The sequence below is a fragment of the Culex pipiens genome, chromosome 3 (assembly GCF_016801865.2).
Source record: "Culex pipiens pallens isolate TS chromosome 3, TS_CPP_V2, whole genome shotgun sequence".
Lineage (NCBI taxonomy): Eukaryota > Metazoa > Arthropoda > Insecta > Diptera > Culicidae > Culex > Culex pipiens.
In genome coordinates, this window is record NC_068939.1 from 119,357,457 (window position 1) to 119,383,497 (window position 26,041).

The 26,041-nt window shown below is 39.2% G+C and overlaps 1 protein-coding gene across 2 annotated transcripts in view; it reads left to right on the top strand.

The window, feature by feature from the left end:
• Positions 1-8,339: 8,339 nt before the first annotated feature.
• Positions 8,340-26,041, top strand: part of LOC120413978 (polyhomeotic-proximal chromatin protein-like) — a 53,387-nt gene continuing 35,685 nt past the window's right edge. Inside the window, exon 1 of one of the 2 annotated variants that reach the window (XM_052709259.1) lies at positions 8,340-8,928. In XM_052709259.1, the coding sequence (XP_052565219.1) occupies positions 8,891-8,928 (38 nt within the window). In that variant the 5' untranslated portion in view covers positions 8,340-8,890. The remainder of the gene's footprint in view (positions 8,929-26,041) is intronic. The other variant, XM_052709258.1, reaches the window with a different exon arrangement.

The following is a 26,041-nucleotide window of genomic DNA, read 5'->3' on the forward strand; positions in this document are numbered from 1 at the left end:
TTGCATTAGAGTTTAATAACAGTTTATGTTATCATAAAAAAATTTGTTATTGGTCTGATATTGATTGAAAGCTAAAACAACTTTGGAATAACAATTTTTTGTTATGGAAGAATACCGCCAACTGTTATTGGGATGATCGGATTAGTTGTTAAAATAACAAAAAATAATAATAAAGATTTGTTCGAAGAATAACTTTAAGTGTTATTAGTCTGTTATTACAATAACAATCCAATAACAAAAAATTCATAACGACAAATAACAAATCTTGTTATAAATAACATAAAATGTTATTGGCCTAGTATTTTCAAATATCAAAAAATGTTATTCCCACGTTATTTCCGTCTGCTCGGGTATTTAAGAATACAAATTCTGAGCTTTCTGTGATATTTTTTTCAATCAATGTAAAGTTTTTTCGATTCGCGATTAAAAGCTCAAAAATTCCGACCGATGGCGCAAAGCATCGAAGAATGACGATTCAAATTTTTGCTGTTCGGTTACATAGGAATGCAAATTAAAAATTGAATTTACAGCTCTTAGAACAACTTTTGAGAAAAAAATCAAGTAACTAGTACGAGTGTAAACTTTTTGCCCTCTACAAATTAACGCCATAAAAAAAAATCCGAAAAAAAATAATTTTTAAAAAATAATATTGTTTAAAATGATAGAGCATCAAAAGTTAACAAAGTATCAGCTCGAATTTTTGCTCAAAAGTTGTTTTGAACGCTGGAATTTAACAAAACAGAATTCGCATACATAACCTCAAAGGGTGGAAATTTCAATCGACATTCTTCGCTCTGCTCTGCTACTCAACACTAGGTGTCGCATTTCGTTTGGCTCTTGAACGGCAATTGAAAATTAGATTCTGCGTGTAAAATAGAAGTTTATGCAACAAGTTGCAAAAAGAGGATTTTTTCAGCACGAGTCGTACATTTATCCAACAAGCTTCACCGAGTTGGATAAATACGAAGAGTGCTGAAAAAATCAAGTTTTGCAAAGAGTTCCATACAACATTTTTTGCAATTCCAAAAAACACACACTGAGTGAAATTTTATGTCAAATTTTCATTTTTTTGTCATTAAATCTGTTAAAATCAAAAAATGTTGAAAAGTGTTACTTTTCGAAACAAGTGCTGAAAAGTTAAACTTTTCAGCACCCATTTGAGTGCTGAAGAGTAGAACTTTTCAGCATTTATTTTGAAAAGTGTTGCTATTCGATTCTGTTATTTTTGGTACAGAAAAGTAGGCTATTTCGTCGTTCAAGAATGACAGGAAAAGTAAGTAGTTTCATGACGGAATTGCAAAAATGAATTTTAACGTTTTGTAACTCCAATATGGTGTAACAAAAATGACTTTTTTGCGGCCATTGATTGAACGTGACAGATCTGGTTGGATTTGGATTGAGACGTAAATGCTCTTGAGCTACTGATCTAAGAACGCAAACATGGCATTTTGTTCTTGTAGCAATATTTCATGCACAAATCTGATAGAATAATGATTCTAGGACCGATTATTAAAAAATGATATTGAGAGCGTGCGTTATTAGAGAGCTATTTCCTCTTAGTTCCTCTTAACTCTTGTGCTTTTTGGGATGATAAGTAATTCATCAGTACCCTCCTTCTTAGCACAATGCCATTCGAACTCCCTATCCCTGTAGTACGGTGACTCAGGATGCCACTTGACTAGTAGTCACATTCGACTGCTTCTCCAAAATGGCGTCCCTCTTGGCGTGGTGTGTCTCCATTAGCATACCATCGGGGATTGCTTTGGACCGCATTTGTACGTTTCATGTACTTTAGCCTCTCGTTGTTGTATTCGTTCTGCTGATCCGGGGGGAAACGCGCAAAGCAACATACCATCGAACATATTTTGTACATAACGTAACGTTTTTGTACTTTTTTTCTTTTCTTGTACATCCAAGAAGAAGAACCTTGTACTGAGTGGAACTTGTAGCAAACTCTCGGTCCCCGATTAATGTTGCCAGATAATCACTCGGTGTTTATAGAATGGAAAAAAGGGAGGGAATGTGGAATATAATGCCCTGCGGAGCCGATAACTACGTCGCTTATTACGTCGAGAACCCTCGTCGTTCGAAATTGCCGGGACCCTCGCCTGACGGAAAGTCATTAAAAAACATCAGCAGAACAACAAGCCGAAGAAGAAGCCAAAGGGAACACCACACTATTATCCAGCGCTCAGCGAGCAACATACACACGAAGGGAACGAACTGGCGCATAAATCTAATTCCCATTTCGTTTCCCCTCATCAATTTTAATCTTTTGCTCAATTTTCTGTCGTTTTTTCTGCATCTCGGTTCTTTCCCTTGGTTAGGGGTGGTGAGGAACGGAAGACTGAAACGCGCGAGGGGTGTACAAAGAACAGACATTTTTCATATTGCTTTTGTGTCCTACCCTTCATGCTTCCTCCCTCCTCCTCTCGCTGAACCAACGAGTCGACCCCTGAAGAGCCTTTTGCAAAGAATCGAAAGAATCCGTCAGCAGGCAGAGCAACATCAGCAGCAACATCAGCAGCAGCAGCAGGATAGAAGAGAAGAGAGAACGGAGTGCAAGCACCGGTCCGTCGGACTTGTCGGGCTGCTCAGAGCTCTGGGTGTAAGCCGATTCAGTCGAATGAGAGAGAACAAATACGAACGAGGGCCCGGGACGACGACGGTCGTAGCAGGCGAGAAGCAAGAGATCGACAATTTCGTTTCGAACGGCAACTCGCTCGTGTTTGTTGGTTGGCGGTGGGAATAAGGGAATTGGAAGAAGAAGCGTTGAGTTGAATAGTGGGAGAGGATGAAGGAGTTTGGTGGTTAAAATCAATGAATTATTCAGAATTCAGTCTAAACTAAATGAAATGATTTATATAATAAATAAAGGCTGTGAGAAATAGATTGCTCATAATTGCAGCGCTCAACTGAACCAACTGAAAACAATTGAAAATGAATTAACCTGCACGTTTGGGCTCATTCAGAATCTTCCATATATTATTGAATTTCTAGTGTACAGTGCCACAAAAAGTTTCGTCTTCGAAAAAAAATCTCCATAAAACTTGATTTTGTTAACACTTATGATTGCAAAACAAATCTAGAGTTTTTTTAAGGTCCTGTGAGCTATTGTGTCTCGCCTTTTTTTTAAAAAAAGTACATTAATTTTTTTTTTCTCGAGCTTAAATTTAGCGCGATGAAAAACTGCTCTGACCGTTTCCTAACGTTTGTCACTTCCTCATCAATCGTTACGAGTTTTGCAAACTGTCAAACACGATAAAGAGCGAGTTTGTTTGTTTGTTTGCGGTAGTGTAATAGCTCCTTGAGTGATTTGTGATCTTTGATTAGATAATCAGGAACCATGCCTGAAACAGTCTGATGGTAAAACAAGTTTAAATTTGTTGTAAATAACTTTGAAGATAGTACTTTAGGGGATGAATAAAATCATATCAATAGTTCCCGATTTGAAAATACTAAAATGTCTGTAACAAAAATCTTGGTGCAAAAGCTCTGGTTCACAAACCGTTTCACAAAAAAAAACATCACCTTTTGAATAATTCAAAGAACTGCTCATGTTTGAAAGATTGCAAAATAAAAAACAAATTGTCATAACTATCGATCTGTCATAATTATTCATCTTTTTTTGAACCAGTTTGTTTTCAAAGAACAGGTACCACAAAAAACTTAAAGATATTTTTTTAATCCAATTTATTTCAAAAGGGCTGCTTAGGCCGATGCAAATATTTAAAAAAGTGTTTGTCCCTCGGCCCTGGCCGAGGTCAAGGGGGGGAGGCAAAAAAATAAAAAAATATAAAAATTTAAATAACAAGCCATAATCTTCACACACCCAGAGGAAAAATATATCTCAATATCTGCAACATTGGATTTGCTGCAGAAAATGTCACATTTTATAACATTTTTTGCAGCAAGCCCGTAGATCATTTTTGCCCGCGTGTAAAAATTTCAGCGATCTGCAGTTCTCACCAACACATATAATGCTGGCCCGTCCCCGAGCAACACTCCAAAGAGAAGCATATGTTGGTGCTCTCTCACTCACTTTTTATCAAGCGTCCATGGCGCGGTGATAGCGTGTCGGATCAATAACCAAGAAGTTGGTGGTTCAATTCTCGTTCTGCTAAGTGATTTTTTTTTGTGAAATACAACCAAAAAGCCGTCGGTAATGTCGATAATTGTCGGTAACGGGCAAAAATGTCATACTCCTATATCGCAAAAAATGCATGAGGACAGATTTCATGCATATTCTGATATACTTTCATGCCGCCATAGGGACGTGGCGTTACATCGTGCTGCCATCTGGTTTTTTGAAGTGCAAGAGTGGGAAAGTGCTGAGCCATCGTCTAAAAATAGACGGCGTCCTATCTCGCCCAGCAAAATGAAGTCGATAAAGTAGACGGTTTCGATGGAGAAAAAGTGGAAAACGTGATCGAAAAATAGCGACGCCATCCCCCTATGCATCACAATCATGCGACTGCCGGTTGGGTGCATTTAAATGAAAAAAGTGTTTTAAAATGCATTTTACACTAGTTCAGTTGTTTTGCAATCATTAGTTTTCAAAAAATCTAAGATCTGACAAAAACAAAAATTGTATCGAAAAAAAAAGATTTTGCATCGAAAATTTTCAAAAAATCTTAAGATTTTTTAATAAACCCAAACATGCTAAAAATGATTTTAAACGCAGGAGAATGTATTTTAATTTGATTTCAGCTAGTTGCCCTTGAATTTTCATTGAAATTTTGAAGTTTATTGTAAAAATATTTTTTTTGCCCCCTGATTTTTCGGGCCAATTTTGAAGGGGGGGGGGGGGGGTGACAAAAACTTTTAAAAATATTTGTACCAGCCTTATAACATTCAAAACAGTCCAAAAACTCAAAAAAATATAAAAATCGTCTTTTAAGTAATCCAATGGACTGCTCATGTTTGATAGAATGTAAAACTCACAAAAAACCCTTTTTTTTTACTTTCAACTACTTATTTTTTTACAATTGTATTCTGTCATTTTTTTCCCTTTGGCAAAATGTCTATATTCATTTGGCCAAAGGTTCTTTGGCAAAATGTCCTGCACGCGTTTTCCCAAATTATTTAAATTTAAACAAAAATTTAGCTTGTTGAAAACAGCATAAAAAGCCTATAAAAAATGCAATTAAAATTCAAGTATTTCGTCATCAAGGGTGACATTGAGTCTTGGGGTGAGATTGGGTCATACAAACTTCTCAATGTCACCCCTGATGACAGTTTGGGTTTAAATTGTAGCTCGGTATTTAATTTGAAAAAGTGCAAAAGTTAGTGGTACCTATAACGAAATCGTACTTTATGCCACATTTTTTCATTTAGATACAATTTATTTGCAACTACAAATATTGAGTTATTTGTTTATCATATTTTGTTTGGAATTTTTTGATTGAAAATAAGCAATTTCGACATTTTATTTTTAATTTTATTTTGAAACGTCTCAGGAAATCTCATCTAGAAATAATTAAATGATGATGATGTTTTCATAGTATTTTTATAAGGTTTTCAGAACTAAAGGGGATAGTTCAAATTCAATCTAGAATTTATTATTTCGATGCCCGTGTGATAGGAACCCCAGCAAGTTTAGTACAAGAGAGCACACGGCATCTATTTGTGGAGTGTTCGAATCTTCGTGAATACCTTGGTCTAGTTTATTGAATGAATTAGATAATCGGCTTATAGATAATTCATTTTTTTCGTAATGATCATCTAATAAAAACATTGTTTTGCCTTCTTCACCTTACTGGGGAAAGGCTATAAAAATCACTCGAAAAATGAACTTATTAATTTGATCTCGTAGACCCACCTTCACGTATACATATCGACTCAGAATCTTGTTCTGAGCAAATGTCTGTGTGGATGTGTGTAGGTGGCTGGACAAAAAAAATGTCACGCGATTATCTCCGGACTGGATGAACGGATTTTGATCGTATTAGTTTCATTCAATCCGTCGTGGGGTCCAATAGGACTCTATTTAAAATCAACATGTTTAGTTAAGTGCTTCAAAAGTTATGCTAAAAAAAACGATTTAGGCGTATGTCCGGAAGATTGTAAAAAGGGTGTTTTTTGCAGGAAAATCTATCATGTTATACATTTTCAGAAAGGTATTAAAAAGACCTTTCAAGTGAGCCTAAAACATCGAGGATCTGACAACCCTTTCAAAAGTTATTAGTACTTAAGTGTTATTTATACACTTTTTGGAGGCCGGATTTCAGATATTGTGATAGAAATATTGTCTGAATCTTCCATGCAAACTGTCATTGAATAGGTTTTTTTTATCAGACCTTGCGATGAGCCAGAAATATTGAAGGTCTGCGAACCCTATCAAAAGAAATGAGTAATAAAGTTGATTTGTTAAACATGTTAAGGGGGAATGTTGCTATTTTTACTGAATGTATTGACTTTATGAATGTGAGGAAGGCACCAACCACCTAAAGGTGGATTAAGTTACGTTTTGTTTCGTGCATTCGCCTTTTAAAAAGATGTGGTTAACTGTTAACAAACATGACCAGATTTTTTAAATTCAGTCTTGAATCACTTCAGATATTCGAATCGCATAAAAAATGTCTTATTTTAAATTGTAAATCAAATATGGCGGCATAAATGGAGGTCATCAAATAATTGTAATTTAACAGGCAATCAATTATTAAAATTTGACTGAAATAGTGACGCAGAACTCAAATTTTATGTTGAAAGCAAGAAAAAATAAAAATGTTCATGATTCGATTATCCGAATTCCCCTAAAAACCATCAGATGATCTAAAAAAAGTAAATCTTTCCCTGTTCCTGACGGAAACACCCGTGAAGAGTATCGGGGCCGGCATTTACAAAGCGGATTCAGTGACAGTTTATAAATCAACTTAATGTTAACTTGTTATGGTTAATGTTAACATTACATAGGTTGTCTTCCTAAGGTGTCTTGATAAGGTCCAGTTTGTGACGATACACTACCTTCCCCTTACTAAGCATTCGAATCCAGAAGGGAAAAGATCAGCAGTTCTGGAGTTTTTTTTGAAAAGGTCCAATAAACCAAATTTTCAGTTTTTGCTTTTTGGGTGTTTTTTAATACCCCTGACTCAAGGCGATTTCAAAAACATCCAAAAAGCAAAATCTGAAAATTTGGTTTATTGGACCTTTAAAAAAAAAACTCTATTGTGCTGGTCCGAGTCGGGAATTGAACCCCGATCTACCGCTTACGAGGCGGAAGCGTTACTACTGGGCTAAGTGGCTCGGTCCATCAAATGACCTAACTTCGGATAATTGAATTTTGTATGATCGAAACATCGGATAATCAAGGCTTCGGATAATCGAGTCAGGACTGTACCCATATTGGCCAAAATCACATGGTTCGGTAAAAGTCCTCCCATTGGAACATTCTTAAGTCCTGGTTGTGGCAATTTTCGTCAAAATGTCAATTTTAAATCCCCGATCTCGAAAACTACAAACATTGATTTAGAACCTTAAATTGGCGCAAATTGTGGCAATAAACTTCAACTCTGTCCCACTGTGAACCAACTCCGCATCGAAGAAAGCAACAACAAGAAGAAACCCTTCAAACGCGCGCGCACACACAGCAGAATGATGAAAAATTAAACCCAAAAAACGAACTCCCGATCAAAACGGCGGGTCGGCGGGATATTGACGACCGCCCGATATCGGCAACGCTCGCTTCACGGGCGGAGGGGTAGGAGAGCGGGGAACGCGACGGTCTTTGGTATGCTTTAATGTATGCTGCCCCCCTCTGGAATATTATGCGCATAACCGACGACGAGACCGGGCGGCAGTAGAAATGAGACAGAGAGGCTGAACATCGAGTGGGAAGGGAGTACGGAATGGAGTGGGCACAAAACAAAGGGTCGAGGAGCGCGCGGAGCGCGCTGAAGGCTGTATCGAGGGGTAGGAATGCTGTTAAAATTTATGGCCTTTTTTTTGAGTCGGTTCGACACGGGCCACAAGCTGCTTGTACGGAGCTGTGTATTTGTGAGACTGCGCCAGATGTGTCGTGTCAGCGACGACGAGGGTTATGTATCGTGTCGTCCCTGTTTGGCGGACGGTGTTCCGGGTCGTACATAAGGAGGGTGCCGATGCCAATGGCGGTTATTGTCGTCGGCACGATGGAGACTCGTGTGGGCCGTTTGCTGATGTTGGTGCCCGTCATTGCGATACGCATGCGTACTCTGGTTGTTCTGCCTTATGTGCTCGAAGCCCGGGGTAGAGCTGACCTGGGCGTACACGCGGATGTGTATGGGTGAGGTGAGGACACGTGTGCGACTGTGTGCGTATGCCTGGGGTAGGAAGGAGCGCGCAAGGCAGCAAACCCCGACGACCGACAGCCCAAACGAGACGACGAGAAGTTGAATTTTCAGTTCGTTTTAACAATTCCTGTCGGCTCGTACCGTTGAAATCCGCGCTCCCGTTCAGGAGGAGCTCTCGCCGCGCGAAGTGTGTGAAGGAAGTACCTGGTGGTGGTCCTTTGTTGGACGGAAAAGAGTGCTCCACCGTGGATAACTGGATACCTAGAGAATCTAAACCGTTCTGGAAAGGATCCAGACTCGTCAGTGATTTTCCTAAGTATTGATCCAACATCGGTGTCCGGTGAAGACTTGACGATGGCAAATCGGTTTACCTCCAACGTTACGGCCACCTTTGCCGTTTGTCGGAATACTACCGCAGAGTGAGAAGCAGTGAAGGAAGAACGTCGTGAAGTGTATATTGAGCGCGTCGGCGGAAACTTTGAAGGATATTCGCAGCTTCGGGTATTGCTGATTGATTGATTTTTTCCCTTCTGAATTAATCCGGTTGTGTTTCATTTTCCTGTGTGTCCTTATGTGTTACCTAATTTGCCATATGAGTTTATTGTTTACCGTCCTTAAAAATGGAAAGACCGAGAGGTTCTAGGTTTTACACGAAAAGGTTTGTTTATTGTTTTCTGTTTTATTCTTTCACCTCTTCTGTTTCTTCTTTTCCCTTCCTCCTCTGTCATTAAATTAAGCCATTCTATGATTTCTCATTCCGTCTCGTCGCGATTCAGTTTCGTAGCTCTCTTTATGTCTCTGTATGCGGCGGCCGTGTTGCCATTCACCATCGAACCGCTCTCAAACAACCCGTCTAACACCTGCAGCGCTGGCAACACTGTCCCCTCTTTCTATGTCAAGCTTGTATCGTTTCTATCGCTGTGTGTGAGAAGACGACGAGCATGTTGGCCTCTCTTATCACTTGTGTATCGTAGTTATGGACAGCAAGACTTGCTGGCGAACCCGGTGACGGATTCGTGCTGATTCATGATGCATTTTCAGCGTTAAGAAACGTCAACCCTTGCTGAATCTAGTAGGCGTTGAACGCCCCTCTTGCAATCGCTCTTTAAGGTTAGAATTTTGACAGTTCGCTTGCACTGTTTACACAAACTTCAATGCCAACTTCGATTCGTCGCGACCCGTGTTTACGAACACGAGATGCGCGACGGCCAGCCGCGACAGCGGCTTTCAGACCGTAAACCGGTTTTCCATAAATTACAACGCACTCGTCGAGTGGCTCTTCGCCGCCGTACTCCCGCCTGCACTGCCTTGCCGTGTTGCCAGCCAGCGATCGCTTACTCTTGTTATCTTGCCCGTTCCGCAAATATTTACCCAAAGAAAGCATGCTCTCTGCCTTCGGCGCTGGCAACCCGGCCGTAAAGTGGTGTGCGTGACGGCGCTTGCACCAATACCGGCGCACACTTGGACTTCGTGTGGAGGAGCGCGCACCAACACGGTGAAGAAGGTGCCGGTGCAAGTGTCAGCAGCACTGCTGCTGCTGGCAATGTATGAGTTTTCGGTCAGCTCCGTGTTTTTGGGACGCAACTGCTGTTGACGACGGAGTAGGCGATGGTGCTTGAAGATATGGCTGTACGGGGGCTTGCTCAGATGCAGTGAAGTTTTGGCTTGAAGGTGACGGCAAAAAAATGAGGGAATGGAGCAGGCTTCCAGGAAACCGAATTTCCAACTTGGATCTTTTGTTTGAGTCCAGGTTCTAGAAAACCGACTTCAACTCAAACTCCGACAAAACTCAGGACATGTCTGTCAGGGATGCGGATTCGGGTAGCTTTTTCAGCGACTTCATGAGATTTAACGATTCCAACTCCAGCTCAATAAAAACCGACTTCAGCTTCAACAACAACTTCCATGCAAAGTTGTTCATAATAAGCCAACACCGACTTCAGCGACTCTGGCTTCTCAGAATTTGCCGACTTCGACTCGACCTCAACGGTTAAGTCGCCGATTCCAGAGCTGTCAAAGAGCGTTCGAATCTCGCCGAAAATCGAGACAATTTCTTCATATCCGCCAACTGTGACTGTTCTCCAACTTTGACAGCAAGCGCTCTTCTAGTGTGCTGAAACGTCGCCAACTTGGACCAAACATTCTCAAAATAAACTTGTTCTGTTTATTTCATGGCCTGGTTGTTGCTTCTTCTGGGCAACCGGGTCCTCATCTACCGTCATTAAGTTCTTAATCCATTTAGATTACTTCCATCTCGAGTAGGCGCTAATTAATTAATGCCGACTCTTGGAGAAAGAGACATCGCCACTTCAGGGATTCGACGGCAGTGGCTTGCTCGCTCCCACTCTCCACTCCACTCTGAGTGAATAATCGCTGTCATCATCATTGCGGAGAGACATATTACCGCGGCACGAGAGGAAAAAGATCCCGAAAACATGGCGTCGTCGACATCAAACGTCCGACGACCACTTCACAGTCATACGCGCGGAATGGATAGAGAATATGTCACCCGCTACTGCTTGTCCTGTCCCCTCCAAGTTCCGACCGTAGCAGGTTCGCCACCCTCCTTTGCTACGCTCACCAACGTTCCTCTTCCACTTCTTTGCATCATGTTTGCTTTTGTGCATAAATTTCATTCATTTACATTGGTAATCCGCGCCCTCCTCCGTTTCCACGAGCTCCGCACCACTTGAGCACATCTCCATAGTTACCATCTCTCCCGTTCCGTCGTCGTCGTCTTCGACGACGACTGGATCGCGTGCTCACCAACACCGCTTCAGCACTCCCGTGTGTAGCCTCGATTAATCGCACCGTAATCGCGCATTCTCCGTGCCCTGGTATTGGTGCGCTGTTTATTTTTTGTTGGTTCTCTTTTGAAGCTGCCTTCGCCGTATCGTATACCGACTGGCTCGAAATAGCAGTCACGCTACGGCTTCAGCGCTCGTCGTAGAGCGGCGGCGAAAGACCGGCGCGAAGGAGTCGTAGGAGGCCCTGCTGGCAAAGAGCTGGCCGTCGTTGACGGCGATCCGGTGGCGGAGCGGGTTAGGAGGGGAAGGAGAACACATGAAAAGAAAAATGAAGTTATGCAGCTTCGTCTGCCGAGGCTTGCTGCGATGGCGAGCGATGCGGTAATACAGCGCGCGGTGCAGCGGTTCAAGCTCACACATGACTCTTTTTTCAGTCGCGTACTAGGGAGCGCGTGTGTTCAGCTGCCGAAGCACGGTGAGCTGGGCAAATAATAATGCGTTTTTCGGTGCGGCTTCCTTTACGGGACCAAAGTTTGGGAAGTGTCCCTATTTTTTTCTTCTGTGTGTGAGAGTTGTTTTTGCGTTCCCTTTGCACAAGGGTCTTGCGTGTATTAGCTCGTGAAGTGCTCACATGCCGTGTGCGTTGTTCTGACGTTGCGTTGCGTTGTCTCGTTTTTCTGTAGATTCTTCTGAACACGATGCCTTGCATTCGCAATGACGATGATAATACTGATGACTGCATGAAAATACAATAATTTGGATTGATGGTTTTTCGTGTTTCTCTTTCTCCTTCTCCAGTTTTTTTTGTTTGTTGCTTCGTCAAAAATTGGATGAAAATGGAACGTCGAAGGAGGGAGTTGTTGGTGTTGCTGCTGCTGTCGTGCAGTGTAGGTTCGTTGTCCTTTCGGCATCTTTTTGGGTTTCCTTTTCGCTTCGCTACAGCTGTTTGAGCTGTCGCTGTCGTCGTCGTCGTTGCTCAGGTAGACGAAGAAAGTAGAATGCTTGCCGGGGTGTGACATGTGAGAAGACGATGCCGGTTTAGTTCAAGGACATTGGTGTTTTTTTTCTGTTTGAAGAAATGCAGAATTTTGAGCTGGATTGTGTTGGAGTTTGTTTAACGATATGCTAATTTTAAATTGGGTTTAGGGCGCTAAGATTTTACAACGGAACCCTTTAGAACCATAAATCAAACTTGAGATCTGATCGAAAATATTTATATTTCGTCATAAATGTAAATTTGTGGAGTGTTTTTCCTTTTGAAACCCAGCACAACTGAGATCATATAAAACATTAATTGTTTGAAAGAGTGTTCTTTTCACTGACATATTTTTTTTGCAATCAAATTTGAATCGTTGACAGGAGATATGCTTTCTTATCGCAAATTTTATCGCATTTGGGTTCAAGTTTAATTGGGAGGAGCAACATTTAAAAAAACTTAGTCTCTTTGTATTTATTGTTTTGAAAATAATGATGAATAAAATTATAAGATGAATTTCATCTATGAATTCTGTAATCAAGTAATGTTATTAAGGCCGGGTGAATTTTATTTGTGTTTTTGCAAAATTAAAAAAAAGAACGGAATATCTTTGAATGATACTGAACTCGGTAGATGGTAATTTAAAGCGCTTCGAGAAATAGCTTTCAAAGAACTTGAATCAGTTTAAAAAAAAAAATGATCATTTTTAAAGGGTTATCTCCCTACATAAATAATAAATACAGTCTAGACTCAATTATCCAAAGGATTGGCAAAATTTCACTTCGGATAATCGAATCACGAAAAAGAAGTTTATGCAACAAGTTGCAAAAAGAGGATTTTTTCAGCACGAGTCGTACATTAATCCAACGAGGTTCACTGAGTACAACGTTTTTTTTTGCAATTCCGGAACACCCTTTGAACTGAATTATTGGACAAATGTCCATGCATTGAGTCAATGAATCGTTTAAATAAAAAAATGTTCCTAAAAAGTGCTCCATTTCAGTGCTGAAAAGTAGAACTTTTCAGCATTTGATTTGAAAAGGGTTACTATTCGATTCAGTGATTTTTGGTACAGAAAAGTAGGCTGTTTCATCGTTCAAGAATGACAGGAAAAGAAAGTAGTTTCACGACGGAATTGCAAAAACAAAATATTTGGCTGTCTTATTTATGATTGTTGAGCTTAAGTTTGACCCCTAAACTGCCCATGATCGCATAAATGTCCCATATGCATTTTCGTCGTTTTTGAGTTAATTATGCAGTTTGGTTCAAAATCGTGTGCTCTTTCAGAAAAGCCTATAACATCCACTACTTTGTTCTAGAAATCAGGAGAAAATCCAGTGTTTTCGCGAAAACTTAACTCGTAGCCTTATGTATGGGACAAACTTCAAATACGTTTTTCTCAGCTTGCTGTTTTTGCATATGGGACATTTATGCGAACATGGGCAGTAAACTACTCTAAAGTGATTTAGAATTTTTTAATCCAAGATTGCGGCCAAAACGGCGGTGATGAAATATTAAAAATGGCATTTTTCAATTTGATAGGCACTCAACCATTCAAATTCGAGTAAAATGAGGTCGCTGAACTCGAATTTGATGTTTAATGTAAGAAAATAAAAAAAACGCATAGAATTTATTTGCTCAAGATTCGCTTATTCGAAGTCCCATACAAAGCTACGGATAATCGTGTCTGGACTGCACCTTCCTTGAAAAAACGAGATAAAAAGGTTCAAAATTTGAATGTTCAGCGTATTTTTATTTACACACCATGAGGGTGATTCGTTTTGCAAAAGTTTCATAGATCTTTTGTTAACATTTGGTGGTCGGATCTGCATGCAAAATATGCCGATCGCCGAATTTCAAGCCAAACCCATGGGAATGCTGTTTATGTCTTGTATGAAAATCGATAATTTTTTTTTGATGTTCAATTTTCAATCAAAGTAGGCGTCTTTAGGGGTCAAAACATAGCCCTGGTAATAATTTCAACTAAATCGGTGCAGATTTGACGATTTTGTTGAACAAAATGACTCTTTTTGAAAATAGAAATACTATTTTTTTGTCGAAAGCCACAAAAAACGTGGTTTACAAAATCGCCCAAGAGATTTTGTCAAAAAAAAAACTTCTGGACTTTGTTTTCACCTCTGAAGACGTTTACTTTGATTGAAATTTGGATACTGCAATGTTGAATCAAATAATTCAGGGTGGCCACTCAAGTCGGGAAATCGGGAAAGTCGAGAAAAAGTCGGGAATTCGCCAAAATCCGCCAAATATCGGAAAACTTTCCAACTCGTGAATAATTTTGTAATATTTTGTACAACTTTCAACAAATTTGAACTGGTAACTGGTTAGCTTACTTTAAGTTTAAGGAAGGAAGAATCAAAAACTATACTTTTATAAATAAACATTAAAGTTATAGGGGAACAGCATCTACATCCAGCTTGCATCTAATGTTGCCATATCAGCACTTTGAAGTTCAATTACAGCTCATAAAAAGCGTTTTCAAATTCAACAAGAAGTGAGCAAGCAAGTTTCAATCAACAGTTTCTATCATAAGTGAAAATCAGCCAATAAGATGGAGTTAGGAGCGAGTGCTTAACCTGCCAAACATACGAGGATTTCCCCTAAGTATTGTTAAGCTTCCGGTTATTTTTCAAAGACTTATTGTTGATGTTTCTATAGGGACCATCCACAAACCACGTGGACATTTTTTTTTCTTCTAAAATTTGTATCAGTTTTCACCGAAATAGTCCGATTAAAATTTAATTAAAATTATATTTTTTGTAAGACGAATGGACGTAACCGGCAAATCTTCAAATAAAATAAAATACTCCGTCGCCTTCTTTGACGATTAAACTTTACTACATTTCTGGAGTTTTTTTGTAAAGGTCCTATAAACCAAATTTTCATTTTTTGCTTTTTGGGTGTTTTTGAATACCCCTGACTTAAGGCGGTTCTAAAACACCCAAAAAGCAAAAAAATGAAAATTTGGTTTATAGCACCTTTTAAAAAAAACTCCAGATTTATTGTTTTGCATAATAAATCAATTTAATTTAATTGAATCGATTCAATTGGAAAATAATAACAGTGGACTCAATCTCTGTCGATATTGAAGGGACCGCATGCTTTTTAAAGGGGCTGAAAAATATATTGACAAGTGAAGCAACATTGATAACGAGAAAATCGACAGTGAGTCGACTGACATATTAAAAAAAAAAAAAGAATCCAGTTATTTTTGTATGACCGAACTCTATAATGATTTTGTAATCTCTCCAATTGTTTAAAACATTCCTAATGGGTTCCCGTGAAAAGCTTCCCGGTCAACCCCGAAATTTGTGTATAATTAAATGTGCATCTACACAACAGTGTGCGTTGGCCTAGCATTATAATCCAATCAATCAAACGTCCAACCAATACAATGCTCGTATGATTAGTTTTCCATGCCGGAGCTAAAATTGGGTTATTCAATTTTGTTGTTGAAAGCGTGTTTCAAAATATGATTTTATTTGTTGGAATGTTAACACCATTGACTGTCTTGTTTTTTCAACTAATTTTCTTTTTGTTTTGTTTTTCTGCTGATAAATAATAGTGCTGAAATTAATGTCAAATCTATCTCTTTTCTTTTTCAGGTAATTATCGTCTTTTTATGATCTTCCAAGAAAACTCTTCATGTTACTCCCAGTATCGAGGTTTGTGATCAGCGATAACATTCAGTACCCGCATCTGTATGCAGAACCACCCTCAAATTCAATCAACTGGCGTCAACATCTCTACGGATTCAGTGAGCTTGTTCGCCGTATCACTCACTCAGTGCTATACCAGGCAGCAGCATAAACTTCCATCTTTATTCGCAACTCCAACCGGTGCGATTCTCCCTCAAGATGCAAATGTAGCGGTAGTCTAGCTGTTTGTGTGCAATGTCTACCTGTTACCTGGTCTCGACGTGGTCGTGTACTATCTGGTCGCACGACACTTTTTCGAGGTTTCGACTAAAAACGAAGGATAGCTGTTTGTTTACATCCAAAGTCATATTGAAAACTACAGCTGATGTGTCAGATTCGCTTCGCTTGGAGGCGGTGATATTTAGTGTTTTGCAGACTGGATTTTGTCATGTATATTTAATGATTTGTTTAAGGTTCAGTGTGAAAAACGGGAATATATTGTGACAACAAAGCACGACGGCACGAGTACAGCGCGTAGAGTTTTATGGGGCTTCTCGCCTTCACCACACCGTCGTCAGGTACAAACCCCGAGAAGGTACAACTTTCACTTCTTCAGCAGCAGAAGCGGCTCAACAGCGCTCTACTCTGCGCCACCAATGACGGAACGGTTCGCGGCGAAACCTTTCTCTTTTTTTGCGCTCCCAACATTGTAGATCTCTTGAAAAAGAAAAAAAAAGATGGATGAATGAAGGCGAACGCCAACTCCACTCTACAACATCCAAGAAGTGGGGCCGTTTCCACGGCCTAGACTAGCGGCCAGCTTCTCCCCTTCTCCCCAAGAGTTTTCAACAACTCCGGAGTCAGTCCGGTTTTCGGCCTATCGAGACCCACGCCAGCAGCAGTGTCGAGTCGAGCGGTCGCGAAAGAGGCGTTGTTGTGTCGTCGTCGGAAAACTGGTTTTCTTGGCGGAAAAACGCGCCACCACCACCGTCCAATTTGCATCAATTTGTCGTAATTGAGGGGGCCCTCGCTATGGACAAGCTGCGGGTCGCCGCGGACCAATGATAAGGCGTGAAGTGTTTGCACCGGCAAAGTGTGTGTTGTTTTTGTTGAACGTGCACAGTTTCGATGATGCATCACGATGGAGCAAGACGTCGTGATGGACCTTAAGCTGTGAAATCATCACGAATAACAAGTTCTGCTACGAAAAGTGTAAGTTGACGCCCCTACATGGCACCAAGTCGGCCCTAAATCAGCCCTACGGGCTGCATTTACCGTTCCACTTTACGCGAAAAGCCATTCCCGCTACGCTGGTTCAGAAGTCGGCCAGGTTCGAGGTTGGGGTCATAAATATCTCCCCGTTCCACCCCGCTTCGAAGAACGAGACGAGAGTCTTGCACGCTGAGGCAGACTTGGTGCAGACACAAAAAAAAAAACAAAACAAAACTTTTCAGGCATTAAAAATTCATAAGTTCGCAGAACTCCCCAGACACGCATTGATCATCGAGTCCTCCCACCTCCAACGCGTCATCACCTTCTTCGCCGGGTTTCTTCCCCTTGAAATAAAAGTTGGTGAGTTCAAATTTAGTGTGTACGACGCGACGCGCGCGTACACGGGAAAAAGGCAGCCCACAGAAATGATTTATGCTCGTGGGGTTTTTATTTGCTTTTTCTACTACCACCACACACTCTGTACGGGGTTGCGTGCTGTCTCGTTTTTGCGCTTGCGAGCCCACTCTGGTTCGTTCTTGCTCACTCTCCAAATGTGTTTATGGTTTATGCTTTTTTTTTCGTGCCGATCGGGGTATTATTGTTGCTTCCTCTTTCGTTCCTAGTTTGCGCGCAACGTGTTTTTATAATATTTATGTAACGCTGGCAGGGCAGTGATGGTAAACTTTGCCGAAGTTAAATTCTTTGAAAGTTGAAAATATGTTGTAAGTTAAGTTTTTAATAGGAATTAAATGATTTGAACAAATCTGTTATGTCAGCGATCAAAAACGTCGTTGGCATTTTTTTTACACGTGAACAAAAAGTTTCAAACGATTTTTTGATCGCAAAAATTACAGATTTGATCAAATTGAGTTCAGCAAAGTTCTAGGATTGTATAGACATCCTTACAAATCACTAGAAAAAAGAATTTTCCCGATTGCATGAGTTATGCCCGCAAACCAACTCGTTGCAGCGAGTTGAATTTACCGTTCCAACTTTTTTGAGGGCTAGGGAGTTGCAATGTTGCAAAGCGAATATGAATTCGATTCCAGTTCTCCAAAAAGACCCGACTGCGCTGGCCTCAACTCTGTCAACAACTCCCTTACAAAATTGATTGAAAATTAGCTGATCCTTATTCCGACTCCTACTTCTCAGAATTGGAATACTCCCACGTTGACTTCAGGTCCCAAAAAAGGACCCAACTGCACCGGCTCTTTTTTTAGAGGATAAGGCAGGCCTGCCCAACGTCCGGCCCGCGGGCCGGATCCGGCCTATGAAGCCATTTCATCCGGCCCGCGACGGTTTTGGAAATAGTTGTATGACCGGCCCTTAAGGCTGTTCATGAAATATTAAATAAATAAATTGATTGTCTGAATTTAAAAAATAAGCTTTAAACCAAATTTTAACATATTATAATAACATTCTTCATGTTTGAGTTTAATTCTTATAATTTCTATATTGATATTTTTAAACTGAAAAATGATGCAAAAAAACAAAATTATACATTTAAAATTGTGAAATGTATGAAAAAGCTTGGATTATTTTCTAAAAATGTACAAAAAGACACTAAATTGAAATTTCTCCATTTTTAACTTCAAACTGACGTTTTTTTCTATTTTTTAAAGAAACAGGTAAACAAAAACTAATTTTTTTTCCAGAACAACTTTTCAGTGATAAAGTGTTTTTTAAGCTTAAAAAAGCAAATTATTCATACTGATAAAAGATGGCTTCAAATATTTTGAAAATATTAAAAAATGTCTCAAAATGAGTCAAGAAATTTTGGAGCAAAATATATATTTTCATAAACTTTGAAGTTTGAAAATAACGAATTGAAAATGATTTAATATATATTTTTTACACTTTTTAAATTTTGTGTGTTTTTACAACCATTTTAAAATATTTTAATAAAGGTGCACAACAACGTAAAAAGTTTTTTGTAAAGGATATTCGAATTCAAATTTCGTTTGAATAATTTTTATCATGTCTCATAGATTTTTTTTCTATTGAAATCAAACTAAAAAAAAATTCAACGAGCATTGAAATTTGAATGTTTTTTTTTTTCATATTAAAATTATATCAAGGTATTTAATTACAATCGTCAAAAACAATAAATATACAATTTCTAACAAACAAAAATTAAAATAAGTCAAATAAACACATTTTTGAAAGTTATTTTTGTTTTTCATTCCTAAAATCAAGATATATGAATCTTATTTGCAACAATACATCTTTTATTTATTTACTTAAAAAGAACCCAATCATCAAAAATTAAAAAAAAAATTTGTTTACTTTATCAACTTTTATCAAATATTAGTTCCGGCCCGTCACTGCTTCAGAAAAATCAGATCTGGCCCGCAGGGCACCCCTGGAAGGCAAATTCTCCATGGCATCTTCAAGTAAGGGCATCTTCAGAACACGTGGACACTTTTTTTTGTATGGGCAATGATCCACATGGAGTAAAATATATGCAAAAATCAAATAGAAAACTTTTTTTTCAAAAAAACAGGGGGTTTCCTGGCTAAAATAATTGGACCCGTATTCTTTTATTGTTTTTTCATACAAAACAAACCGTTTCAACCGATTTTTAGCATTCTTAGACACAATTGAAGGGTGATTATGTAGGCTTTTAAGAAAATATCAAGCCTATCATTTCAATAGGTCGTCTGAAAACTTCAAATTTTGACTGTTTTTCAAAGATTTTGTAAATTGACTTTTCTTAGTATTTTTTTTATTTGAAGGTCATGAAGTCATTTTGCATACCTAATTAGTTTTTTTATGCAACTCTTCATACAATGTTTGGGCTCGTCATATAATATGGGTATGTAAAGGTATGAAATTCTGTATCTTGAGAAGGGATGTTCTGATCGATTTGGTGTCTTCGGAAAAGTTTTTGGTTATAAATAGGACTTTTCAGAACAAAATGGGAACCTACGTGGAAAAATCCTGTTTTTTCACTTTTTATGAACACAAATTGAATTTCCAAAATACGTATTTTTGAATTTTCGAAGTTTTTTGATATGTTTCAGGGGACTAAAAAGACATCTTTTCAAAAGAAAATCTGGTTTAGAAGACAGGATTTTTTGAAAAAAGTGTGCTTTTAGTAAAAGGTTGAAAATCCGGACAACAATTTTCAAAATCAAATGTACTTTACATTTTTGTACTTTCAGGTACAGTCCAGCCTCGATTATCCGAAGTCCTCAAAGCTTTCCCTTCGGATAACCGAATCATGATTTTTTTTGTTGGATTATTCTTTATTGTCGAGATTAAATATGACCCAAATGTGTAAAACCAAGATGGTGGCCAAAATGGCAGTGATGAAATATTGAAAAAAATGTATTTTGACTAAAATGGGGTCACAGAATCTGAGTTTAATGTTAAATACAAGAAAATAAAACAATACGATTTTTCTTTTTGTTCGTGATTCGATTATTCCTTGAAGGAGCGGTCGTGGCTGAATGGTTACGGTGTTCGCTTTATAAGCGAATGGTCCTGGGTTCGATACCCATCTGCTCCCAACGAGAAAGTTCTGGACTAATTGAATTTGGAATTAATGAATAAACTCACGGCCTTAGGATTGGCAAGCAAAATGCTTTCCACTTAACCGTGGAGCATTGGTAGCTTGAGGAGGACTGAGACTGATATAGTTGAATCCAAGAATCGGACAAAGAATCAAATTGAATGCAAGTTGAATATCAGAACTCAAAACAAGATTGCATGCAAGATTGCAAGCGCAGTTGAAATTGAATCTAAAAATACCTCGCTAAAAATAATAGCCTGGGCGACTGTTAGGATTCATCCAATAAGAGATGAGAAGAATTGAAAGCATTCCCATTAGAAATGAGAACACACGAAGAACAATGCAAAAAAAAAACGGTCGTTACCACTCGCCTAAGGTGGCTCCTCAGACCATTCACCTTCCCAAAAACTGTCTAACTCCAAGCGAAACTTACTTGAGGATACCGTGGAGATTTTCCCCTAATACTTTGAAAAAAGTGGAGCGTCAACACTTCCCGTCTTCCAAATCCCTTTCCTTGTCCCTGGTGCGCGGTGGAGATGGGAGCGGCCGGCAATCATAAGCTTTAAGGCGTTTAAAAAAATCGACAGAAATTTTTGAATTTTTGATTTTTGAAAATCCAACAAAATTTGCTATAATTTTATTTCTGAAACTTTGAAAATCGAGTAATTCTTTCAGAGATGTAACCCAACAAAGAATTCGAATAAATGAAAATGTTTTAACCAGAGAGTAACTATTATATTTTACTCTCAGTCCTCTCAAATATTACTGCTCTGCATGGATGTTATATGTTAAGATCAGAAAAATTTTGTTTTGAAAATTAAAAAAAAAACTGGTTGTTAAATACATACTCAACTTTTGTTTCCATCGAGCTCAACCACCACCATCCAGGCGAGCAGATTTTGGATTCTCACCGAAGAGATTTATTTGCGTGAATCTCATTCGTGTGTATCAGGGGAGAAATTGAATAGGAGCTGAGATGTGGAAAACGCGGATGAGAGGGAGAGGTTGTTCATACACACAATGGAGATTGAATAAAAACAAAAAATAAAAATGGGGTTTGAGCGAGCGAGAGTTGGAGCAGTGGGAGGGGCAGATCGTGAGGGGAAACATTTTTTTTTCTGCGAATGGCACACAACATTGCAGGCTGTGTTGTATTTCATTGTGAAGAGAAAAATGAGGGAACAAAATAATGTGATTGTAAAAATTGTGTATGAAACTGAAAACAAGACAATATTTCGATGAATTTTAATTCCAACGCCTGAAATCTAATATTAAAAAAAATCCTTTCTAGCCCTCTGATAATGAAACGTTAATCGAAATGTCAAAATCCATACAATTATAAATCACTTTCCGTTTTAAGGTCCAAACACAATCGTCCATCGTGTGTCCAGGGTGGAACCTTGAGAAACCATCTTCTTATCCCTTCTCGGAGAGGCCATTAAAATGATTGATGATCCTCGTCATCGGTCGGGTTGCTATGGCTCTCAGAACGAGGAAGATGGTCGGTCCAGGAGGTTCCCATGACGGATCCCTTTTTGGGATTATTCCTTTCTGGGTTTCTTGCAGTGGTCAAGGATTTTGGAAATTTGGTCTTCTTGGCCCTGGGTGAACGTCATGTGGACGAAGAATTGCATTTTTATGTGCTCAAAGTGGAGCTTAGGCTAACATTTATGAGCAAAAATATTTGTAAATCTCTGTCACAAGCGAAATATGATTGATCGTTTTTGGTGCATATTTTGACAGAAAGACTGTCACTGAATGAAGCAAGTCAGTGTGACATTACTTGCAGCAGTTCTTTCCAGTGGGTGTAGTTGAAATTTGTAGATTGTTGAGTTCAGAATCTTTTTTCTTGCAGCACCTCAATCCATACGGTGTCAACTCAACACAGTTCAAGATCTTACGAGAGTGTGGCGTACAAGATCGCTCCCCGATATGGACGATCCGACGACCACGATCGTGTCGCAAAAACCCGTTCCACGGAGAGGCGTTCTTGCGCTTCTACCTGCGAGCGAGGTTTCGTTTTCTCGTTTAATTGCACGGTTTCATCATAACCTATAATCACCTATCTTGGACCACATCTCGCTCCGTAACCATCATCTTGAACCGTCTTCTTGCGTGCAGCAGTTTCGTCGGTCGTCAAGTCGTACTTATCTGCCATGCTCTTTTTTCTTCTACTTGGTCGATTTTAACTTTTCGAAATAACCGCGCCGAGACCTGTGCTCTGTGTGTCCGCGGTTTCGGATTTCGGGCCCGAACTCGAACCAAAAAAAAAAGAGAACCGACGACTAAGAAGGAGGCATCCTTACCCCCTTCGGCAACTCCTCGGTCGTTCCCGACGACCTGCAGCAGGGGCTTGTTATTAAATCGTTTAAATCGCTATCCTCCAACGAACGACGGGAGTAACAACAGGCCCCGGTGGAAAAGAAACAAAAAGAAGCGACCAAACTGGTTTTGGATTGGTCGGGTTCTCAAGTGTAGTGTACGTGTGTGTCTGAATCAAAAGGAAAGGGTCTTTGGAAAAGACGACGACGACGACGCGACTGCGCGCCAAGTGTTGCTCTCCAGAAGAAAGAAGGAAGTTAGAGGAACAACAAGGTGAAACAATCAAAAAGTTGACGGCAGCGAACCACTTCAAACACCTCATGTGTGTTTTTTTGCACCAGCGCCAAATTGCATCCGACATCCGAGTGCGACGCATAGGGGAACAGCATCTAATTCCAGCGTGCCTCTAATGTTGGCAGGTCAGAACTTTGACATGCAATTAAAGCTAAATAAAAGCGTTTTCAACTGAAATCGAGTGATAAATAGCTCAATAAGAAGTGAGCAAGCAAGTTTCTACCAAATGTTTTGCAAAATTAGTTGTTTAAATAGTGAAAGTCAGCAAATTGGATGGAGTTAGGAGCGAGAGCTTAACCTGCCAAAGATACGAGAATTTCCCCTACTTGGACCTTTGTTATTGTTTTACGCGCGCTGTCAAAGGTAGTCGCGCGTCGCGCGAGCGATGAAAAATGGAACCGTCCAACTCGCATTTCTGCCCTTGTATGGAACCGCCGCACGGGGTCGTCCGACGACCGTACCGTGGTCATTGTCTGGAGCCGGCGTGAGCACGACGGGTTCTGCAGAAGAAACCGATTTTCCTCGCAAATCTGAACGTTCTGGTGACATTTTCCGAATTCCAACATGGCGGACGGTTTGTTGATTTTTTTCATTAGCTGCCGTCCCAGCCCATTGTTTATAAGCGGTTAATAATTCCTCATGTGTCGTGCGGGCACAGCTGCCGGCAGGATTTCTGCGTCTGACAAGCTTGCGCCCTCTCTCTAAGCAAAAACCTGCCCTGCCCTTTGACACCCGCCATGCGCCGTCGTCTCGTGACTGGGGTTGCCGGATGCTCCTCGGAACGTGTGCTCCCGTTCCCGCTCGGCACGGTAGGAGTTAATTTATGCAACCCTTTCCGGTTCTTTTTGTGTGTGTGTGTTTTTTTGCTTAAATTTTAGGATGCTGGGTGGATTCCTTGGGGGGAAGAATTCGTTTCATAGAATGCTGATCTTAGACAGTATTTCTAATCAATTTTAGAACATTCTTTTTATTCATAAAAAGAGTAACACTCTCAATAGCTTGCAGTTATCTGAGATTCTTAGGTCGTGGTGTAAACAAAGAGCTGTCAGCTGTATAAGGACCTTATATAGACCATAAGGTCCTTATACAGCTTAACTCACTTAACTTAACTTATAAAATTGTACGTGGCGTAGGAATTTGAATCCATGGAAATGAATCTGATCTTCTATGATGGAAAAGTACGAAAATTAGTGACATACCGTAAGATTTGTAATACTTCAACATCTAAGCAAACAACTGCATAGCAACGTTTGACAACCCATTAACTTCTCTTGGTCGATTGAAGATTTTTTTTTCGCTAGCGCACTTTCCGAAATTTTCAAATAAAATCAATTAGTCGAAGATTTTTTGTAAACCACAGTATAAGCACCAATTCATTTATTTTATTTTGTTTACAAACACTGTTCATCTACGAAAAGTGACAGGTCATTTTTCGATGTGTGACGTTACACATGTAAGTGTAGTACCGTAAACTGGGGTCAATCGGGACACATGGGGCGAATTGGGACAGCAGTTTTTATCATGTTGGAGCACAATATTTTGATTTTTCTGGTTGGTTTCGGTAAGAACAGATTCAGGCCAACAAAATGTGTACATCCATTACCAAATTTAAAAGCTTTAAGTGCAGATTACGGTAGTGAAATCGGTGTTCTGCCGAATAATCTGCAGATGATGATTTTTTGATCTTCTTTCTAACGAACTCTCTGGAATTTGGCCATTCTTAGAGGGTAATGAGGATGCAATAGAAATTCCATGTTTTTGAACGTTTTTGGTAATAATTTTAATCTTTCTCTGGCATTTTCTTCAAAATTAGAATGTTTCGAATGATTTTTGAATTTCCTATGAAATATGTGAAATTATTTGATAAATTAAAACTTGCAAAATTAAAAATGTTTTTTAAGAATTCCGTCGAATTGTGCAATTTCTTTTGATTTTTATTTCGAGTAACATTTAGATACTTTTTATGAGTTTTTTCATTACCGTTAACACATTTTCATCTATCAATTTCTCTTAATATCAATTTCTCTGAATATTCATATTGATTCACCCTGAACTGGGCATCGGTATACGAGAGGATAAAGAGCACGGTTCGGTAGTAAAATGGCACTGTGGACGAAAGGACTTTCCGCATGGACATTAACTTTGGGTATTGATACATGAGAAGGTCTATAATATTTTTGATCTAGATTTTTTTTTGATTAGGTCCTATAAACTATTGTCTTTCATAAAAAAACTCTAGATGTTTTTAAAGCTTTTTTTGGGGTGTTTTTGCCTTCCTCACTTTACTAAGGAAATGCTATAAAATCACTCGAAAAACGAAATTCTCAATTTGACCTCCTAGACCCACCTTCATGTATACATATCGACTCAGAATCAAATTTTGAGCAAATGTCTGTGTGTGTGGTGGGATGTTGATCAAAAAAATTTGCACTGAGTTATCTTGGCACTGGCTGACCCGATTTGGACCGTTTTGGTCTCATTTGATCCGCCTTGGGGTCCCATAGGTCGCTATTGAAAATTATAAAGTTTAGTTAAGTACTTCAAAAGTTATGCTAAAAAATCGAATTTAACAAAAGTCCGGAAGATTGTAAAAAGGGTGGTTTTGCCTTCCTCACCTTACTTAGGAAAGGCTATAAAATCACTCGAAAAACGAAATTCTTAATTTGACCTTCTAGACCCACTTTCATGTATACTTATCGACTCAGAATCAAATTCTGAGCAAATGTCTGTGTGTGTGGTGGGATGTTGATCAAAAAATTGTCACTCGATTATCTCAAGACTTGCTGAACCGATTTGGACCGTATTGGTCTCAGTCGATCCATCTTGGGGTCCCATAAGTCGCTATTGAAAATTATAAAGTTTAGTAAAGTACTTCAAAAGTTATTCTAAAAAAACGATTCTAACAAAAGCCCGGAAGATTGTAAAAATTGTGGTATTTGTAAGAAACCCTATACATACATTTTTAGAAAGGTATTCAAAAGACCTTTCCAACGAGTTTAAAAGTTTGAAGATCTGACAACCCTATCAAAAGTTATGCGTACTTAAGTGCT